This window comes from Macaca nemestrina, chromosome 4 (assembly GCF_043159975.1).
Source record: "Macaca nemestrina isolate mMacNem1 chromosome 4, mMacNem.hap1, whole genome shotgun sequence".
Lineage (NCBI taxonomy): Eukaryota > Metazoa > Chordata > Mammalia > Primates > Cercopithecidae > Macaca > Macaca nemestrina.
Genome location: NC_092128.1, coordinates 103,599,819 through 103,618,127, shown reverse-complemented (window position 1 = coordinate 103,618,127; position 18,309 = coordinate 103,599,819). Strand labels below are relative to the sequence as shown.

At 37.0% G+C, this 18,309-nt stretch overlaps 2 protein-coding genes across 5 annotated transcripts in view; both read left to right on the top strand.

Moving 5' to 3' along the window:
* The window catches only part of LOC105475846 (5'-nucleotidase, cytosolic IIIA), a 49,859-nt gene that overhangs the window by 17,566 nt on the left and 13,984 nt on the right, over positions 1-18,309 (top strand). The window contains exons 1-3 of one of the 4 annotated variants that reach the window (XM_071094048.1): positions 5,346-5,608; positions 10,716-10,770; positions 12,908-13,099. The exons of 1 other annotated variant lie outside the window; for it this stretch is intronic. In XM_071094048.1, coding sequence (XP_070950149.1) covers positions 13,016-13,099 — 84 coding nt within the window. In that variant the 5' untranslated portion in view covers positions 5,346-5,608; positions 10,716-10,770; positions 12,908-13,015. Of the gene's footprint in view, positions 1-5,342; positions 5,609-10,715; positions 10,771-12,907; positions 13,100-18,309 lie in introns of those variants that run through there. 2 more of the 4 variants (XM_011731396.2, XM_011731397.2) reach the window with 2 other exon arrangements.
* On the top strand, positions 5,615-10,708 carry LOC112425539 (small ribosomal subunit protein uS14-like). The gene has a single exon (XM_071094055.1). It carries the CDS (start codon positions 10,326-10,328, stop codon positions 10,566-10,568), a length of 243 nt encoding a protein of 80 aa, XP_070950156.1. The 5' UTR covers positions 5,615-10,325; the 3' UTR covers positions 10,569-10,708.

Genomic DNA, 18,309 nt, shown 5'->3' with positions numbered 1-18,309 from the left:
CGTAGGCAACATAATGAGACCCAGTCTCTATGTTTTTTTTTTTAAAGAAAATTAAAAAAAAAATGAGGGCCGGGTGCAGTGGCTCACGCCTGTAATCCCAGCACTTTGGGAGGCCAAAGCGGGTGGATCATGAGGTCAGGAGATTGAGACCAGCCTGGACAACATGGTGAAACCCCATCTCTACTAAAAACACAAAAATTAGCCAGGTGTGGTGGCGCACACCTGTAGTCCTAGCTACTCGGGAGGCTGAAGCAGAAGATTCACTTGAACTCGGGAGACAGAGGTTGCAGTGAGCTGAGATCGTGCCACTGCACTCCAGCATGGGTGACAGAGTGAGACTCTGTCTCAAAAAAAAAAAACAAAAAAAGAAAATTTTCATTTGCCGTTCATTTTCAAAAAATATAGTAAATGATTGTTTCGTCTCTGTTTTCTGCTCCTTATACATTTTAAACCATATTCATGTAAACATTTATAGTACCTTGTTTCAGTTCTATTTTGAACAGTCATAATATTGAAGTCAATTCACTGTTGTCTTCAGGGAAGTTTGAAGAGAAGTTCACATACCTAGACTGATGTTTTGCATGTTTAAAAAAATCATCTTTCTATTTACATCATGCAGCAATTAGCAAGAACAAGTTTCGCAAGAGTCAGTATAGAGACTATTGCATCTCATCTTCTAAATTGCCTTCCTTATATGGTGGCTTCATTGTTTTATTTGGAATAACTTCCTAGGGTGTCATCCGATTTAAGTTTAAAAATACATTCCTTGTTGGAAAGGTAATTGGATTATAGTAGCCCAACTATAAGTTAGTAGGTAAGTCTAGATTGTATTGTTGAGAAATAACAATACTTGCTACAGGTTTTATGCGGGATTATGATGTGATTTCTTTTACATGCAACTTTTAATTAATGCAATACCTTTGTTTACTTCCCTGTCCCAATGTTAAAGACAAATAATAAGTTATTAAAGCTTAAATTCATATATTTGGTTTTCTGAGGGCTTTTTGTTTTTTCTTTATTTGGAATTTCTGAGAAATCTTCTGATGACAAAATACGATGTGATAATTTTTAGTTTTTCAAGTTGATTGAATAATTGACTATCTAAAAAGCTCTTAACTAGTTACTCAGAAATACAAATGGAAATCCCTTTTTCCATGGATAAAGACATTCAGTTTCAGTGTTAAAAGGGGAGGGAAAAAAATCTTCCAAAGATGTGAATTCTGTACAGGTGCTGTGCTCTTTGGCATATGAATTTTAGATCCAGAGTTTGCCACTAGAAGTGATAGGAGTGATTTCTGTTTCTATGTCAATGAGTAAAGAAACTCCAAGGCAACAGGGCCCAGTTATTGTGTACAGAGGTGAAAGTCCACTGTGCAGTTAAAGAACCTGTCTTTATAACTTTGTACTTCCATATCCTTTCTATCCCTTCTCAAAAAAAAAAAAAAAAAAAGTGCCCTGGAGCTGTTAGAAACAAAATTCAGTATCTTTGATTCAGTGCTTTGCTTGTGTCCTTGTTCCTTTCTTGTGGCATATTTTTTAAACATTCTTACTCATTCGTAGACTTCTCAAGCCCTCTCATGTTATGTGTTGCCCAGAGACAGCCTGATATAGTTTGGTTCAAAAAGTTTCCTATACAAAATTAGCCGGGCATAGTGGCGCATATCTGTAATCCCAGCTGCTGGGGAAGGCTGAGGCATGAGAATCTCTTGAACCCAAGAGGGGGAGGTTGCGGTGTGCCCAGATCGCGTCATTGTACTCCAGCCTGGGCAACGAGAGTGAAACTCTGTCTCAAAAAAAAAGAAAAACAAAAAAAGTGTCCCAACTCTTGTACATTAAGTCACATAAGTAGTAAGTGTGTTACCTTCTCCTGACTTCAGATTCTTTATAAAAAGGGAGAAGTATTGTTTTTCTCTTAAAATTATACCAGTTGAATTACAATGTATATAAAGGGCCATTGCATGCTTCTGGGACTTTGACAAAGCAAGAAAGTGCTTGATACATGTTAGTCCCTCTTCCAGGGACACCCCACCAGTCCCACTATCTCACTCCTACCTCACTCCTATCACGTACACACTGGGTGGAATTAAAAAGATGAAGTCTGTTACAGGCAGGAAGCGACATCCATATTCCCCCTCTTCCCTCTTCTTAGAATCAGACTAGCAGGACAGGCACACACACCAGCAGAGCCCAAACCACCTACCCTTAGAGACCAACACTCCTTTTGATAGGATACCAGCCAGCTTTCTTTCCATGCCATGAAGTGTTTTGTTTTGGAGCCCACTAAGCTGGCTGGATTCCTTGCTTCTGTGTCTCTGTTAGAAACATTGTTTCAAACAATCCAACTATATGATGTTGAGTGGATTTTTAGCTTTCTTTTCTGATTATGGACACTATAGGTGCTACTCCTATGACGTTTTTTAACATGCTATTTAAATTTCTCAAGGAGCACATTTATTTTCTAAAACTCAGGTTGTAAAAATGGCCCCTTAATGTCATTACAAATACTGTCTTATGTATTCTATTTTAAACTTTCCTATACTTGTATAAAGATTTTTCCTCCGCAAATTGGTCTCTTGCTGTAGATACTATAACCTTTTTCAATCAATAGTAGACCATATGTCTGTAAATACTCAGCTCATGGAGCAGTACTGTGCAGTGATCTGAAACATGGATTCTGAAGTTAGAACTGAGTTTGAATCCATTTCTGCCACTTGTCAAGTATAAGGCTTAATTTGCTCACTAGTAAAATGAGAATAATACTAGCACATACCTTCTAAGGTTGTTTATAAGTATTATATGAGACAAGGAATATCAAGTGCTTAGAGACATCTGGCACATAGTAAACACAATACATTTTAGCTATTCATAATAATTTTTAAGAGCAGTATAATTTTATATTTTATGTATATATCACAGTTTATTCACCTCTTCTGTATTCGTGAACATTTAAATATCAGCCATGTAGGTTGTTTCCAGTTTCCCAGAATTATAAAACAAATTTGCAGTATACATCCTGGCAGCTAATTTTGTGTACCGCCTAATTTCTTTAGGAAAAATTTCTAGACACAAAATTGGTATGTCAAAGGGAATGTATATTGCTAATGCTTTTAATAGTATTTCTAAATTGCACTCCAAAAAGATTGTAAAACTATTATTTCAATATTCTTTTTTTTTTTTTTTTTTTTGAGTCAGAGTCTCACTCTGTCACCCAGGCTGGAATGTGGTGGCGTGATCTCGGCTCACTGCAAGCTCCACCTTCCAGGTTCACACCATTCTCCTGCCTCAACCTCCCAAGTAGCTGGGACTACAGGTGCCCGCCACCACATCCGGCTAATTTTTTAGAATATAGTTTTAGTAGAGAGGGGGTTTCACCATGTTAGCCAGGATGGTCTCGATCTCCTGACCTGGTGATCCACTCGCCTTGGCCTCCCAAAGTGCTGGGATTACAGGCATGAGCCACCATGCCTGGCCCATTTCAATATTCTTGGTTGTTGAAAGTGATCTGTGAATCATCTTTCAAAGTGATACATTTCAAATTCTTACCATTGTTAACTATAGTAATATTAAAGGACATTTAAGTCATCATTTTCATATATAATACAGAACTATTTTAGAAATGGAACCCTTTTGTGGCCCTTGAGTCTTCATTACTGATTAGAAATAATAGGCTATCCTCTTAGAGGAGTGTTTCATTATGAATTTTATTATTTTATTAAAATAAGATAGCAGTGTCAAAGGTTTCACATTTGGTAGATACAGATTTGGATAGTTTTGTTTTTTGGTTTTTGGTTTTGGGGTTTTTGTTGTGTTTTGTTTTGTTTGTTTTTTTTGAAACAGAGTTTTGCTCTTGTTGCGTGGACTGGAGTGCAGTGGCACGATCTCAGCTCACTGCAACCTCTGCCTTCCGGGTTCAAGTGATTCTCCTGCCCCGAGTAGCTGGGATTACAGGCACCGGCCACCAGGTCTGGCTAATTTTTTGTATTTTTAGTAGAGATGGAGTTTCCTCATGTTGGCCAGGTTGGTCTCGAACTCCTGACCTCAGGTGATCCACCTGCCTCGGCCTTCGAAAGTGCAGGGATTACAGGCATGAGCCACCACACCCAGCCTGGATAGCTTTTTAACACCAATTTTAACAGCAATTAAAAATTTTTTTCATGTTATTTTTAATAGAGAATGATACTTCACAAAATTTGATTACTGAAATATTACCTAGACTAGATTTCTCTGAGGGCAGTAGAGAGAAAGCCGATAATAAAAATTTATTTACGTAAGTGTAGCGTAGCCATGTTCCTAATGATAAAGTTTCCCACAGCCCGTGGCATAACTTATCTATCAGGTCCTGACACATGGTATTAGCATATTACCACCCTACTACTCAGGTTAAAAGCAAGACTAGTTCTCTTTAAAAAAATAAAAATAAAAATATTTTCTTTACGACAGTTGGACTGCTCTTATTTCTAACAGGAAGGAACTTTTTCCCAAAATTTTTTAAAATAGAAGTTAATTTTCATTTTCAGATTTTATGGCTGGTCTCATTAAAAGTATAGGAAAATATAAAAATTACTTTAAATCCCACTGCCCTTTGCTAAAGACTATTAACAGTCTTTTTTTTTTTTTTTTTTTTTTTTGAGACAGTCTTGCTCTGTCGCCCAGGCTGGGGTGCAGTGGCCGGATCTCAGCTCACTGCAAGCTCCGCCTCCCGGGTTTAGACCATTCTCCTGCCTCAGCCTCCCGCGTAGCTGGGACTACAGGCGCCCGCCACCTCGCCCGGCTAGTTTTTTGTATTTTTTAGTAGAGACGGGGTTTCACCGTGTTCGCCAGGATGGTCTCGATCTCCTGACCTCGTGATCCGCCCGTCTCGGCCTCCCAAAGTGCTAGGATTACAGGCTTGAGCCACCGCGCCCGGCCTATTAACAGTCTTTTGACCACATTTGCATATATCTTGTCTTTTTGTTTATGAACTTTAAGTGAGCTAATCTTTTTTTTAATTGTGGTAAAATATACATAATATAAATGGTACCATTTAAACCATTTTTAAGCATTTAATTTGGTGGCATTAAGTACATCTACACTGCTGTGCAACCACAACCACTGTCCACTCCAGAACGCTTTTCATCTGCTAAAACTGAAACTCTATCCTTTGAGCAATAATTCCCCATCCTCCTCCTCCAGCCCTGGCAGCAGCAACCTAATCTTTTTAACTTTGTATTAAAATAGAATATACAGAAAAGTTCACATATCAGAAGTGCACTGACAAACCACTGACAAACCACGAGGAAGGGAATGTTTTTAAGTGTTAGTGTAGAGGTTCCTCTTTTCTTTCCAGAGCCAGTTGCCAGTTCTAATAGTACAGATTTACCTTCTCTTTAATCATCACATAACTTCAATTGATAATGTTATGTAGCTTGCCTGGTGACTAGCTCAGAGCTAGCGAGGCTGTAACCAAGAGCATATATAAAGTACTGTGCAGCAGTGCGTCACAAGGTTTTTGCATAGGGCTTAGTCAAGGCTTTTGGAACCGCCCTCATTTGCACCTTGTGCTATATTAGTACTTCTCAGACAGGAAGAATTTTCTTTTGCTGGTGTGCCTTGTCCGGTTACCTTCAGGGTAAGTGTGTACAATTCATGTAAATGAGTTTCTCTTGTCTAACTTTATGTGATTCTTATTTGATTCTGTATCTTACTGAAATTTTGGGCATTTTAAAATACAAACTTAGGAAATAAAAGAATGATTTAGTATAATGCAAAACTTCTTTATAATTTGTGAAGAAATGAATGTGCAAAACTTTGAAGAGTCTTAGGTCTCAGAAATTACATTTTATATGTTCTAATTTTAAGAGCTTCTTGTTTTACATGTAGATGTCAAGAAAAAACAAAGTACCTTCAGAAGTCTCTTTCCAGGTTGAGGGGAAACACTCTAAGATTCAATTTTGTTGTTCATTCAGTCGCTGTGTGACTCAGTTTTACTGACAGCCACAAGCTTTGTGTTACTAGGATTGGGAAACATTTATTATGGGTAGTAATAAAGATTATCAATTTTTATTTTGTGCACGTGAGCTTTGCCCAGGATTTTATAGAATGGGATTATCACTGGTATGTTTTATGAATTGATAAAAGTTAGATTACAGATTTATAACAAATTAAATATTGAAAATTAAGATTCAAAAATTTATATTATAGTAAAAGCCTAGAATATTATGGCTAAGTTATATTTAAATAATTTAATTCTCTACATTTTATAGTTTTGTTTTTTTTCCTTTAAGTCAGAGAAGTTAGATCATGCTGCAGACCGTTTCTTAAAGCAGTTTGCTTAGTTTTTATTGGCAGCCTGCATCCAAGCCCGGCATCTCTGGGTATTGCTTGTCACCTATGCTGTTGTTCTAGGACAAATTCAAGGACAGAAGAACTCAGAGTGCCTTAAGGGTTGTCAGTATAAATTACTTAGTTTCCATGTGCTGTGTATGTGGTTTACTTATCTTGAAAAAATATTGTTAGATATTAGAGGCAGTGAGCGTGGGAAGGATAGAGGAATAAATTCTAAACACTAAAATTATTTATTTACATAAATGTCTACAGAATTCTGACTCCGTAGCTGCTTTACCATTTAGGAAAATTGGTTTAAATTGCCCATTTTTAAATAACTAGCTTTTGAAATCTGTTTTTTCCTCTTTCCTCCTTTCCTCTTTCCTCTTCTACCCCTCCCACTCTTTGCTATTTAGTTTCATTTTTGTTTTATGCCTGTATCGAGAAAGTTTCACTTTGCAGCTTGTGTGTTTCTTTTTCCCCACCGGTGAGTTGAAAATCTAATTAGGGAAAATTATTTAAATACCCCCCAAAATTATTACAACCATACAGAAAAGATGAACTTACAGTTTGATTTTGCATGTACTAATCACCCTAAGAAACATTTAAAAAAAAAAAAAAAAAAAAAAAAAAAAAAACCCAAGCTTAAGAAAGTCAAATAGTACTGGTTACTGAAAAAGTATAGGAAAAATGGATTCACCATGGATGTTTGGTACTGTTGCTGATACTGTGTCCATATTATAGTAATATATGCCTCTTCTTATGTAAGTAATACACAGTTTAGCATTCACAATATTCTTACCTTATCAATGTAGTTTACATGTTTCTGCGAGTATCACAATTAAAGCAGTCACAATTTTTAAAGCTATATTCATGAATTTAATCATTTTTACTTTCCTGTAAGACAGAGTCAAGTAGACCTTTAAAAGTAATCAGTTTGCATTCAGATACTTTAAGACTTGCTTTAAATCAGGTTATTTTTTTTATGTAGACATACCAATCAATTTTCATTAATTGACTTGTAAACTATCGTCAGAATGAAATACCATGATAAAGTTTTGAGTTGTCAAGTTTGTGTTAAGTGAAGTTCTTACCTCTTGCTTCAGTCTTTAGCCTTGTCCTACATATTCCTTGTAAAGAACTCTGCTATAGTAGAGACCTTAATCTCATACAAAAAGCACACAAAGTAATTATTTTCCAGTTTCCACATTTTCCAGTTCATACTTAAAGACTCTGAAGACTTAAAATGTTAAAACTTCCTTTGAAGAGAGTTCATAGTTCAAGGGCAGTATTTTCTATTTTTGAACACGTCTTCTACACTTGATGTGTTTTTTCCAGCAACTCTTCTCTTGAAGCATCTGCAACAGATGACCATTGGCAAAGTAAGCCAGAACTTTATATACCAGGTATAGGTTTACAAGCCTATTGGTTTAAAAATACTCTGCCCTAATTTTCCGTGTCTTCCTTAGAATAGTGCCAGAATGCTGACATTTTACACCTGAGTCTTTACACTTTTTAAATGATATAGACCTTAGAGCAATTTTTGTGTAAGGACTGCAGTATCACTTTATGTGCGATTATCTTTGAACAAAGATAAATTCTGATCAGATTGCTAGCGAGGACTGGGAAGAATGAAAACTCTTCAGTTGAAATTTGCATAGTATTCATGAATTACTGGTATACTTACCAAAAAAAAAAAAAGGTCCTAAAGTTGGCCATCAAATTTCTTATCACTCTTTGTTTTTATTTGATGAGATGATGAGAAAGATGATCATTCTTTTACCAACTTATACTGACTTTTTTCCCCTGTAAACTCAAAATGTATGTTCCAAAAAGAGCCATACTTCAGAGATAGAGACTAGAGAGGGCTTCTACTACCTGAATGTGTAACAAAAAGATCTTAGATTCCTAGATATTAAAATGTGTTTAATTCTTCACTGCGTGCATTGTTTGCCCTTGAGGTTTTCAAATGTTTCACAGATTATGCGGTATTTTTATAAATTCTACAGTACTTTTCCACAGTCTCCACACTCTTCCTTTTTTTCAAGCTAATGAGATGGTTTTATTTAAATAGTGCTCTTTGAGAAATCTACACCACTTTTCACATAGTAAACATCAAAGAAAAGCTGTAAGCATTTAATAATTAGGCTTTGATTGCTATGAATGAAGAAATAGACTTGCATGCAGCTTCTGTAATACCTTGTTTGTTAGAAATCTGGATGACTATGAAAGAAAAAAGTTAGACCAAGGAAGGTCTACTTAAACTTGACTACAATCATCTAAGCTAAAGACTACTAATCCCGGGGGGAGGGGGGAGGGATTGCATTGGGAGTTATACCCGATGTAAATGACGAGTTGATGGGTGCTGATGAGTTGATGGGTGCAGCACACCAACATGGCACAAGTATACATATGTAACAAACCTGCACGTTATGCACATGTACCCTAGAACTTAAAGTATAATAATAATAATTAAAAAAAAAAGACTACTAATCCCCAAACTACCATTATATTTTGAGGGTGGTGATCAAATGTTTTCTGAGTTATATACTGTATGTGTGTATGTATATATATGTGTGTGTGTGTATATATATATCTGTGTATATATATGTATAAAGATATACACATACACATCTTTATATCGATATATATACACACACTCATATGCAGATACACTCTTTTTCAGATGTGAAAAATTGCAAGTTATCATCTTACTATTTGGAAATCATGTGTACTTAATTCTAAGATGCCATCAATTATGAGACTATCAACTTACTAGCAGGCTTTCTGAGAGAGGAAGAAAAAGACATTTTGTAATTTCATGGACTTAAAATGGAAGGGGGTAGGGACCAAATGTTAGAATTTGAGAAAATTTGATGTATCTGCTATGACACCTTTTAATTATAAAGAACACAGATCTAATGTCCAACTTACATTACTAGAGTTTAAGAAAAAGTCAGATATTTTCTCCCCTTCAAGTAAGTTGCCATTTTTAAATAGTGCTTTAATTATAAAATTTTACTTATTTGAAATAAAGTAAAAGTAAAGTCATTATGGAACAAAAATAGATTAGTAATTTTCCCTGAGTTTTATACTACCAACACAGCAACAACAAAAAACCTTAGAATAATGATGAAGGATGTTTTAAAAACTGGTTCCTTTTGTTTGATGAACAGATATATTTAAACTTCACCCAGAGCCTAAAAGGTTCATTCAGTTAATAAACACTGTCACATACCTATTTTGTGCTAGACACAATGCACAATTCAAATGCAGCTCATATCTTAGTCATATCATATTTAAAAATTAAAGATTTAGGCCAGGCGCAGTGGCTCACGCCTGTATCCCAGCAGTTTGGGAGGCTGAGGCAGGCGGATCACAAGGTCAGGAGATCAAGGCCATCCTGGCCAACATGGTGAAACCCCGTCTCTACTAAAAATGCAAAAATTAGCCGGGCATGGCAGCATGCGCCTGTAATCCCACCTACTTGGAAGGCTGAGGCAGCAGAATCATTTGAACCTGGGAGTCAGAGGTTGCAGTGAGCCGAGATCACGCCACTGCACTCCAGCCTGGCAACAGAGCAAGACTCCATCTCAAAAACAAAAAAAATTAAAGATTTTAATATAGGAAAATTGAAGGAAAAATTAGACTTTTGTGTTATGTCTTCCCTTACTTTGTTCTGTCTGTATATTCCTATATTGATTCCGTAGTAGCAATGCATAATTTTCCCACAAACTTCATCCTTACATGTAGAGAAAGTGTTGATAAAATATTCTTGCAATAAAGTGCTCTTTGCAAATATGTACTCCATTTTCAGTTTATTCAATTTTCTTAATACCATATAAGTTCTTGTAGGAGAGCTTCAGATTCTCCATACAAAATGTTTAATCCAAAACTATGCTGGATAGAGTAAAACCCTTGCTGAGCTTCTTAGAAAAAAAAAAAAAATGCTTTATATGTCAAATATAGGCTATGTTAAATCATAACAAAGCCTTTTGCCTCATTGCACTCCCGAAAGCAAGATGGGTCACCAGCAGCCTTACTGGAGCCACCTACAGAAGTTGGGCCAGGGTTCTCGCTCTTCTCACATCTGCCCAAACCAGCATAGTCTGATCCGGAAACCCAGCCTCAATATGTGCCGTCAGTGTTTCCGTCAGTACATGAAGGACATAGGTTTCATTGAGTTGGACCAAGTAATCTTCCTTGAATGGAGTATCCAGGGCATCCACCCAATGAAAGAAACCATATTAGTTCTTTGTACATAAAATAAACATTTTTAAAAAACAAAATAAGTCATACCGAAAATACCACCTTAGTATATTATTAGCATAACAGGAAGAACCTGAAATTTATGTATGTCACGTGTACTTTTTTTTTTCTCTTTTGCTGTGACATCACCTGGGAAAATCCAGAAGATTGGATAACCAAGAAATGACTAATCAAGAGTCTGCTGTACATGTCAAAATGGTGGGTATTTGCCTATTTCCAGTTCCATTTATTAATGGTAAATCTTCACCACTTTTACCTCTGTCTCTAACCAGATAATTATGGGACTGAAATTTTATACAACTCTTTCTTCGCAGTGCATCACAAAATAAACCTCAAATACTTATTGAATTGAATTTCAAATTATCTTTAAAATGTTTTTGCTTGAAATCTAATGCACATTATTGTGCTTCTCAGAATATAAAATGTTTACCCATTCCTTTTTATGCTAAATTTTCTTTGCTCAGCAATAGCACACTTAAATCAAACAATGTGAAATACATTATTGTAGGCTTCCTAATTTAAATGACAAGCATTCAGAAATTTTTTAAATACTACTTGCATGACAATAGAGTTGCATTATATATATTAGGATGAGATAGGAAATGTACAGGCTTTGGAGTCAGAACTGGCTTCATATCTTAACTCATTCTGGCTAGGCGCCTGTAATCCCAGCACTTTGGGAGGCCGAGGTGGGCGGATCACGAGGTCGGGAGATCAAGACCGTCCAGGCTAATACAGTGAAACCCCGTCTCTACTAAAAATACAAAAAATTAGCCAGGCATTAGTAACATGCTCCTGTAGTCGCAGCTACTCGGGAGGCTGAGGCAGGCGAATGGTGTGAAGCTGGGAGGCGGAGGCTGCGGTGAGCCAAGATTGTGCCACTGCACTCCAGCTTGGGCGACAGAGCAAGATTCCGTCTCAAAAAAAAGAAAATCTTACTCCTTATTAGTTTCTATAGCCCTGAATGAGAGCAGTAATCTTACCTTTAAGAAATGGGTGTGAAACCACCAACTGTGCGTTATTATTCATACTTAATGAAAACGTATATAAAGTTTCTAATAACCGCAGATTAAGCATTCATTAAATATTAATCTATTATGTTAGTGAGTGTTTTAACTGTGTAACTGGCATATTTATTTGCATATGTGAAAAGAAATTACATCTGTTCTCCATATTCACAGTGATAAAATCTTAAAAACAACAATTTTTAAAAATCCTTTCTTTTGAAGGGAACAACTGCCCTATGATCTCTTGTTTTCTCTTTGTGTTCTTTTTATTGTTGTGCCTCCTCTTCTGTTCCATTTATTTTTTCAGCTTTCTCTTTCTGTCTAGCTTTTTTCTGGCCTATAAACTAGAGCGTGACACAGCAAGCAAGCAGCACTTGGTCACACTTAATAAATCTCTTGTTCATCTTTCCCTCAACCAGTGTAGGATCAAAGGTGAAAGTTGACTCAAAATGGTAATTAAGTCATAGTCAGTTTCGTTATTGCTCTTAGATTGAAGCACATGCAATTGTTGTTTTTATATGTCAAATATAGTCCAATATTGCCAGTTTTATGTGGTTCAACCTAATAGCAGCTCTTTGCATCCATTGAATGATTGGCACTTGATTCATTGGAATTGAGCATATCTCTTTGATACATAGAATTAAACCAGTCTAAAACTTATTTTCTTGTTTGGGTTGACTTTTTTTTATCTTATATGAACACAAGCAGTATACGAATTCCCTGACATATAAACAATGTTAATCCTCTTTGTATAATGTTGTTACTTGGGTCCTAGAGCCCTCTAGAAGGTGTCTGTAGAGGCAAGTAGCAGTGTATTCACCCCACAGTTGTTCAGACTGTTGAAGGAAAATAAGGCAAAAGATTTTTTTTTAACTATTATTGCATTAATTTACACAGTTTTTACCTTGGGTTTGCTTTCCTAAAAATATTGATACGTCTTTAATATTGACAACTTTATAGCATGTTATTCTTCACTTTTCATGAACAGGATTCAGATCTCTCTGTCCAGACTTTTTACATGCACATTTCTCTGTGTACACTTATGTTCTAGACAAACAGAGCTATTTCTCTTTTTCCCACATTAGACCCTGCACTTTGATTACCCCCTAATCTCAGCATATCTAAGTCCTGTTTCTCTTCCAGAGCCTACCTCTGTTGGCTCTTACTCCTTTGACCCCAGAAGAAGAAATCTCTGTCTCTTCTATTCCTCTTACATTTTATCGGGACATCTTGGCAATGTATTAATTATTTGGGTTTCTATTTTATAATCCACATTACAGAATATGCACCTTGAGTGTAAGATTTATATTTTATGTTTTCTCTTACAGAGCGGCTTCACACGCTGTTGTATACTTAATATGTGGTGAAGGAATGAAAGAATTTGGCCTACACTATCTTTTTTTATATATATATATATACTTTAAGTTCTAGGGTACATGTGCACAACGTGCAAGTTTGTTACATATGTATACATGTGCCATGTTGGTGTGCTGCACCCATCAACTCGTCATTTACCTCAGGTATAACTCCCAATGCCATCCCTCCCTCCTGCCTACACTATCTTAATGTGGAAACAGACTGAATATATAATAGGCAAGGGAAATCACTATTACTAAAATTTAGTAGTGCATAATCTTCCAAAAAAATCAGAGAATGATCTATGTGTATGGGCAAATGTACCAGTTTGAATAGGTGGCTTTAAATCTATACTTTCTGTGTAGTTGGATAAAAACTGTAGTGCCTACTTCTTTGTACCACTGCAGTAATGAAGTCTTTTGTTGCTACCAAATATAAACAGTGGAAAACCAAGAAAGAATATTTCTCTGAAAACATCTGACTGAAATTTCTTAAGTGATTCAAACTAATTTTTATGTGGGCTATTTCCAGAAAAATGTAGGATAATACTAAGGTAATTTAAAATTCACTGAGGCTGGGTGCTATGGCTCATGCCTGTAATCCCTGCACTTTGGGAGGCCAAGGTGAGAGGATCACTTGAGCTCAGGAGTTTGAGACCAGCCTGGGCAACATAGTGAGACCTGTCTCTACAAAAATTGAAAAATTAGCTGGGCATAGTGGCAGGTGACCGTAGTCCCAGCTACTCTGGAGGCTAAAGTGGGAGGATCTATTGAGCCCAGAATGTCAAGGCTGCAGTGAGCTGTGATCACGCCACTGCACTCCGGCCTGGTTGACAGAGTGAGACCTTGTCTCAAAAAAAAATTTTAAATAGGTCAGGTGCAGTGGCTGATGCCTGTAATCCCAACACTTTGGGATGCTGAGGCAGGCAGATTGCTTGAGCCCAGGAGTTCAAGACCAGCCTGGGCAACACTTCAAAACCCTCTTTCTACAAAAAAATGCAAAAATTAGCCAAGAGTAGTGGTGAGCCCCTATAGTCCCAGTTACTTGAGAGGCTGAGGTGGGGGGATCGCCTGAGCCCAGGAGTTGAAAGTTGCAGTGAGGCAAGATCACGCCACTGCACTCCAGCCTGGGTGACAGAGCAAGACCCTGCCTCAAAAAATAAAAATAAAAAAGTAAATTTTTTTTTTTTTTTTGGGAGACTGAGTCTCACTCTGTCACCCAGGCTTGGAGTGCAGTGGCAAAATCCTGGCTCACTGCAGCCTCCACCTCCCAGGTTCAAGCAGTTCTCCTGCCTCAGCCTCCCAAGTAATAGGAATTACAGGTATGTGGTGCTAATTTTGTATATTTAGTAGAGACAGGGTTTCACCCTGTTACCCAGGCTGATCTCGAACTCCTGACCTCTGGTGATATGCCTGCCTTGGCCCCCCAAAGTGCTGGTATTACAGGCATGAGCCACCGTGCCCGGCCTTTTTTTGTTTGTTTGTTTTTGAGACAGAGTCTCGCTCTGTCACCCGGGCTAGAGTGCAGTGGTGCCATCTCGGCTCACTGCAACCTCCGCCTCCCGGGTTCAAGCAATTCTCCTGTCTCAGCCTCCAAAGTAACTGGGATTACAGGCGTGTGCTACCATGCCCGGCTAATTTTTGTATTTTTAATAGAGAGAGGGTTTCACTATGTTGGCCAGGCTGGTCTCAAACTCCTGACCTTAGGTAATCCGCTGGCCTTGGCCTCCCAAAGTGCTGGGATTCCAGGCATCAGCCACTGTGCCCAGCCAAACAAATTTTAAAAATAATAAATAAATGAAACTCATATAGATTAACATATATATTTGTAAATTAAAAGTACAAGTAATTTTTTTAGTCTTGGTTAAAATATGAATTTTTTTTCATTTATTTATTTGTTTTTTGAGACAAGGTCTCACTGTGTCACCCAGGCTGGAGTGCAGTGGCATGATGTCGGCTCACTGCAACCTCTGCCTCCCAGGCTCAGGCAATCCTCCCACCTTAGCCTCCAAGTATCTGGGACTACAGATGTGCACCACCATGCCTGGCTAATTTTTGTATTGTTTGTAGAGATGGGGTTTCGCCATGTTGTCCAGCCTGGTCTCGAACTGCTGAGCTCAAGTGGTCCTCCCACCTCGGCCTCCTGAAGTGCTGGGATTATAGGCATGAGCCACCATGCCTGGCCATGTTTTCTTTTTTAATCAAAATTTAATATAATTTGAAGTCTAGTTCAAACAGAATTAAACTTTGAAGTTTTCATAATCTCATCCTGGAAATTAGGATTATCCCTGGTCTGGAACATTATCATTGGATTGATGATACCAAGCCACACCCAAAATTTGGCAACTGTACCTTGGAGCTTCTCATTTTTATCGTGTTCCAGTGTATCTACAAGATCATATCAAATAATCTAATATTGCAATTGAGTTGTGGATAAAAATGGCATAACTTTGAAATCCATTTCATCTTTATATTGGTCAAAATAAATGTGTTTTAGGTCTTTCTTAATCATTTTTGGTGTTGATTCAGATTTGGCATCAATCAACCAACATACCCTGATTCTTTTCAGGAAGGCATTTCTCCCTCCCTAATATTTTACACTGTGGCTTTACTATAAAATGAATTTGTTCTCTTTTCATCACAAATGATGGAAATTTTTAGCTTCTTATTTATTTTTCATAAAATTATATCATAATCACATTGAAAATTTTTCAGACAATTCAAAATAATTTGCCCTTCAAATTTGAAGTATCATTATTTATGTGCCACCAAACCATGTCTGTGTTTTTCTAAGAGGGATATAGACAGAAGGACTTTGTGGAGGTAACAAAAGTATGTGATCTCATGCAACAGTTGGGGTGTGTTCAACAACAACGAAAAGTATGTGATGTATTTCATCATACTTCTACAGTGTGCTTATATTATGATACTCTTTGACATATTCCATACAGGAGTCTTTGATTATCTTTCTTAGGCTATATTATAAAGTATTTGAGTAAAATACCCAATATCTCAAGTTCTTGTGAAGTATTTCTCATACAGATCAGTGACATTGATTGTGTATTGCAAGAGAGGAGTATAGTATACTACATAATCCAAGACAGATAGAATGGTCATTTTTATATTTCTTATACCTATTTCATCATTATTTTACTCCCGTGCCATTTGTGTATTCACTACTTATTTATCTGAAAATTAATGGTTGTATGTTGTACAGGAGCCAGCCACCAGTGCCTTTAGCTACCAGTTCTCTTTCGTCCATTGTGATTTATAGTAAACCAGTATTAGCCGGGCGTGGTGGCTCACACCTGTAATCCCAGCATTTTGGGAGGCTGAAGCGGGGAGATTGCTTGAGCCCAGGAGTTCGAGGCCAGCCTGGGCAACATAGCAAGACCTTATCTCTATAAAAATAAAATAAACCAATCTTACATTTGTCAGTGTAGCAGAAACCAGCCTTCTTCAAAGTGGTCTTGGTGTGATTCTCCTATCCGTTATCAAAAATTTGAAGCTGTCATTTGTCTGAGGCAAGTATGGGTACACTGAAATCGAATATTTAATTTTTTTGGTGAAAAAATAGTCTATGATCTATATCCTGTGTTGCTTTCACCATAATGGATTGGTTATTGAATCAAACATATGCTGATTGCTGTGCATCTGCCAGTTAAGGCTGAAGTAAGAACAGAAATTAGTTGTCAAGAGATAAACTTATTAGCTGAGGTATTTTAAGGGAATTACAGAAGTGATATTCCAAAACAGCAGTCATCCCTAAAACTCAGCAGAAAAGCAGAGTAAATACTACTCATCATCATATCCCTAGCATCTAGCAAGAGTGTGTGGCACAAAGTAGACACATGGTAGATATTAGGCGAGTGAATGGGTTAATGTATGAAAAAAAAGAATGTAGGAACTAGTGCCTATCTGCCTCTCCTTCTATTGAAAAATCACTATAAAATACATAACCTTTAATCTATTGAAACTCATTCAGTTAAGTTAAAAGGATTACTACATCAAGTTTACTTGCATTGCAGGTCATCCTACTTAAATATGGCTTTTTAAAATTAAGTGTATTGTAGGTGGTAGATCTTTCATCCATGGAGAAAATTTTAATGTTAGCACTTCTCTTTTCTCTACACTTTCTTTTTTTTTTTCAAGCTCCGCCTCCCGGGTTTACACCATTCTCCTGCCGCAGTCTCCCAAGTAGCTGGGACTACAGGCACCCGCCACCACGCCCAGCTAATTTTTTGTATTTTTAGTAGAGACGGGGTTTCACCATGGTAGCCAGGATGGTCTTGATCTCCTGACCTCGTGATCCGCCCGCCCCAACCTCCCAAAGTGCTGGGATTACAGGCATGAGCCACCGTGCCCGGCCTCTTTCCTCTACACTTTCATTATCATCTTCCAGTCTTTGGGAGACAGGCTAGCCTTTTTCTGATTTTTCTACTCTTGCACATTACGTAGGAACAACACAGCATCTGATAGATTTACCTGGTCAGATTCTCTCGTAGCAAAGATAGAAGGTCCAGGGAATTTTTATAACCATGTCCATGACACACATGAACTATGTTAATATTACCAATAACATAGCCAGAATAAAAATATATAAATAAAGATTATCCAATACAAACCAGTATAGAGCCTGAATTTGAGGTACTATTACTGCCTATACTGTATAACTGACTATAAAATGAGGCATAATTTTCTCCTCCTTGTTGTATTGTACGTGTGCTGTAAGAGCTTGTACTGATTTTTCCTCTAATCAGTTTTATTCTATTTGTGATAAAGTAGCTAGTAACAAGAAATAATACTTAAGATTAAATTGTTGAGCAACCCTAAAGTCTTCATAACTCTGTAGTAGCAGCCTACTACATCCATTGTTTTAGATGGATCTTGCTATGTTGCCCAGGCTGGTCTCAAACTCCTGGGCTCCAATGATCCTACCTCAGCTTCCAAGTAGCTGGGATTATAGGCATGTGCCACTGTGCCTGGCACAATACTTTTTGGCAGTTATCTCAATTTGAAATAAATCTATTGTAAAATATGTGCCAAGAACAGTATATTATTTGGGAAATAGTACAATAAAAAGAGCAAAGATCTTGAAGCAGCTTTTCAATTTTTAAATATTTTAAATATATTTTAATTATACAAAGACAAACTTTTGGGGGAATAATCATGATAATTGCTTCCTTTCTGCTCAGGAACATTTTAAAATATAAATATGTAGGCAAGCTAAATGTATGTATGTATTTGTAAAAGCCAGATGCAAAAGTATATAATGAGGATGAGCTAAAACTATGTACATCTATCTGCATGTTTCAGAGGGATATTCTCAAGGTATTATATTAGTATTAGGGTGGAAGTTTACTTATTGTATTATA

Excerpts from the sequence above, each read along its gene's own strand:
- LOC112425539 (XM_071094055.1), top strand. The coding sequence starts at position 10,326 with ATGGGTCACCAGCAGCCTTACTGGAGCCACCTACAGAAGTTGGGCCAG.